Consider the following 3,095-nt stretch of genomic DNA (forward strand, 5'->3'; position numbering starts at 1 on the left):
AGTGTTGTAAACCGCATTGGTACTCTTATGGTACATAGATGTTGGTCGTTTCATTCTTGTTTTTAAGACTACTCTTTACGTAATAGTCTGTGGCACAATTCCCAGGCACAAAGGTGCCACCTCCAATTCCTTGCCCCCGCCCACCCCAAAGCCCCCTTCATTTACATCTCAACTTTAACCCCACCTCCTTCATACCATGGGCATGTCCATACATTTTGACAAGTTTACATTTTGTATAAAAATGCAACAACAAAAAAAAAACATTTAATACTGATGCAAAAAATATATGGCAGAGTGTGGATGTATTTTTTTCTGTATTATGTATCTAAGCCACCCACCTCTCTGCCCGTTGGAATGGTAGTAACAATGGACCGAGATGGGTTTTGTGGAGGGGGAAGGGAGAAAAAAAAAAGAAAAGCTTTAAAATATCCCTGGTTGTAGACAAGTTCTCCGAAGCCAGGAACTGGCACCACTCCAACATACAAACAGGGAAATGTTCTTTGATTATCTTTTTTCTCCTTTTTTATTTCTTCCATTTTGCTCTTTGCGATTTCGGCCTTACTCAGCAGCAGCAGCCTCTGCGGCAGCGGGGGCCTCTGGACTGGATGCGGCTTCCTGCGTTGCAGGTGCAGCCTCCTCCGTTTTGGGTGCCTCCTCGGCAGGCTTGGCCTCTGCAGCAGGCTCAGTTGGTTTCTCCTCTGCCTTAGGCTCCTCTGCCGCTGGGGATGCCTTTGCCTCCTCGGCTGGTTTCTCTGCTGCCGCTGCCTCTGGCTTAGCCTCTGTTGGGCTCGCTGCTTCCTTAGCCTCCTCCCCAGCAGCAGCAGCAGGTGCGGCCTCTCCCTCGGCAGGCTTGGCCTCACCGGCAGCAGCCTCTGGAGCCTCGGCTGCCTCAGCCTTAGCCTCTTCGGTGGATGCAGCCGCCTCGTCATTCTCTGCGCCATCGCCTGTCTCCTTTTTGGTCTTCTTGAAGGAGAAGCCGCTGAGCTTGAAAGACTTCTTGAAGGAGAAGCGCTTCTTCTTCTTTTTGGGGGTCTCGGTGCTGGTTGAAGGTGTGGCACCCTCCTCTGACTTTGCTGCGGCCTCACCCTCGACAGCAGGAGATGCAGCTTCTGCATTCTCCTTCTCTCCCTCTACAGCCTCCTTCTCTGCGGGTGCAGCTTCTGCCTTTTCAGCTTCCTCTTTTGGGCCATCCTCAGGAGTGGCACTGCCATTGGCCTGCACTTCCTCTTTGCCAGCCTCAGCAGCTGCAGGAGAGGCATCCCCGTTCACTTTCACATGGCCATTTTCCTAAAGACAAATGGGAGTCCGTTAACACAATATAAAAAGCGAGCAAATAAGGTGTGATATGTAACATTGCCACCCATCGACACAAGGGGCAGTAGACACCACAAAACCAACAGGGACAAAAGCAGTCATCCATCTCGAATTTTTAAGCCTGTTCAATAATGGCATTGGTTTATATGCAGCGGTACAGCAAATTTATTTGCTTACTTTAATTGCCATTCGAATATTTTATACGTTTTTGAGAGGGACTGAATTGAACCAATAATTCCTCCATTATCATAGGCGAGAATGAGTCGCCTCTGGTAAGGAGAGAAAGGCAACGTCGCTAGGGGGCGATGCGCCTCCGTCACAGTCGCTCTACCACTGAAGCGCCAAAGCAAAGCAGCTGCTCATTAAAACAGCAGATGCTCATTAATACTCCAGATCACGCAGAACGACGTTCAGATGGATACCCCAAAACCTGCGGAACCCTTTAACCACCATCTTTATGAAAATCTGCTTAATAAAGTGCCATATACACATGTCATGCATCTACCAAAGGGGCGCATTATTCGAATGTGGTAGTGTGATAGTAGCCTACCATCCCTGCTCTACTTGGGTATCTGTAACAAAAGGCGTGGTGGCGGTAGCTAGACCGTGGCAAGCCATTGTTGGCGTCGTGCATCTCGTCCATTCACTTACTGATACCACAAATTGGATAACTTGAGGCTGTTTCAATGACGATTTTGATTCAAACATGATTACAAGTTAATGGATCCAGTTGCTATTCAACCACACATGGCTACATTTGGATCCTACAATGTGATACCCGACTCATTTGCACTGTCTCGCAAACCGCGGCTTCAAACAAAGGGTTCAGCCCCAGTGATAGTGTGGCATCCTCATAGATTACAAATGAATCAATGAAAACTAGTGGTAAATCTATAGCAATGGTGTCCAAAATATTTATCCAAATCAGTTTGCACCTTTTTGATAATTAAACAATTAAATACATTGCATCTTAAATCAATAATCAATTGTTGCGCACTGGCGTGTGTTCTGTTTAAAATGTATTTAGAACCAATATAATCCACGATTGTTTGCCCTATCAGCCTGTTGTGCGTCTCCATAAGTACCCACAATTACGCACGGATAGCACCTTTGCGCAAACCAACAAAAAATATATGCATTTTTATTCATGAACGTACGGATAAGTATTAAACAGCATTTACCTGTCCATTGGTTTTGGTTGGTGAAGCAGCAGCAGCAGCCTCCCCTGGCTTTTCAGCCACGGTTTCGCCTTTTGCAGCTGTCTTGGAGAATTGCGCTCCCATGCTTTCGCCCCAACAAAGAAACTGAACCGATCCAAAAAACGAACAAAGACACAAGCCTCTTTCTTAAATGCAAGTTATTTGCTTATGTCCCTCTGTGAAAAGTTCACTGTAAAAGTAATCAAAGTCCAGTTGCAGTGAACAAAATTGGAAAATCGCAGAAAAACCTGCCAAGTGGAGAGAAGTAATAAAAAATCCCAGATTTGTGGCTGTGTCGCTGTAGACAGGGTGGAAAATGGAGAAATTTCCCTTGTTGCTAATAAGATGCGGAGTCCAACGCCCAAATGCACAGATGAATGGGCATTCCGAGCGATGACGGCATCCGCACTCAGATTCAGCCAATCAGAATCCTCACACAGAAAATGGGCAAGGCTTAAAAAACGAGCGAACAATGGATTTTAGCAGATTGTAACTAATCTGAAAAAATCTACTTGTAGCGGCAACAAATTTTCCTTTCAAATCACAGAATAAAAATACTCGACCCAAGTGGATAGTTTATCA

The 3,095-nt window shown here is 45.9% G+C and overlaps 1 protein-coding gene across 1 annotated transcript; it reads right to left on the reverse strand.

Annotated features, from left to right (window-relative positions):
• Positions 1-308: 308 nt before the first annotated feature.
• marcksa (myristoylated alanine-rich protein kinase C substrate a) lies at positions 309-2,858 on the reverse strand. Its single transcript, XM_083688694.1, has 2 exons — positions 2,496-2,858; positions 309-1,287 (listed from the first exon to the last, which is right to left on the reverse strand). The coding sequence occupies exons 1-2, from the start codon at positions 2,595-2,597 to the stop codon at positions 559-561; spliced, it is 831 nt and encodes a 276-aa protein (XP_083544820.1). The 5' UTR covers positions 2,598-2,858; the 3' UTR covers positions 309-558.
• Positions 2,859-3,095: the final 237 nt, after the last annotated feature.

This window comes from Argentina silus (assembly GCF_951799395.1).
Source record: "Argentina silus genome assembly, chromosome: 17".
Taxonomy (NCBI): Eukaryota; Metazoa; Chordata; class Actinopteri; order Argentiniformes; family Argentinidae; genus Argentina; species Argentina silus.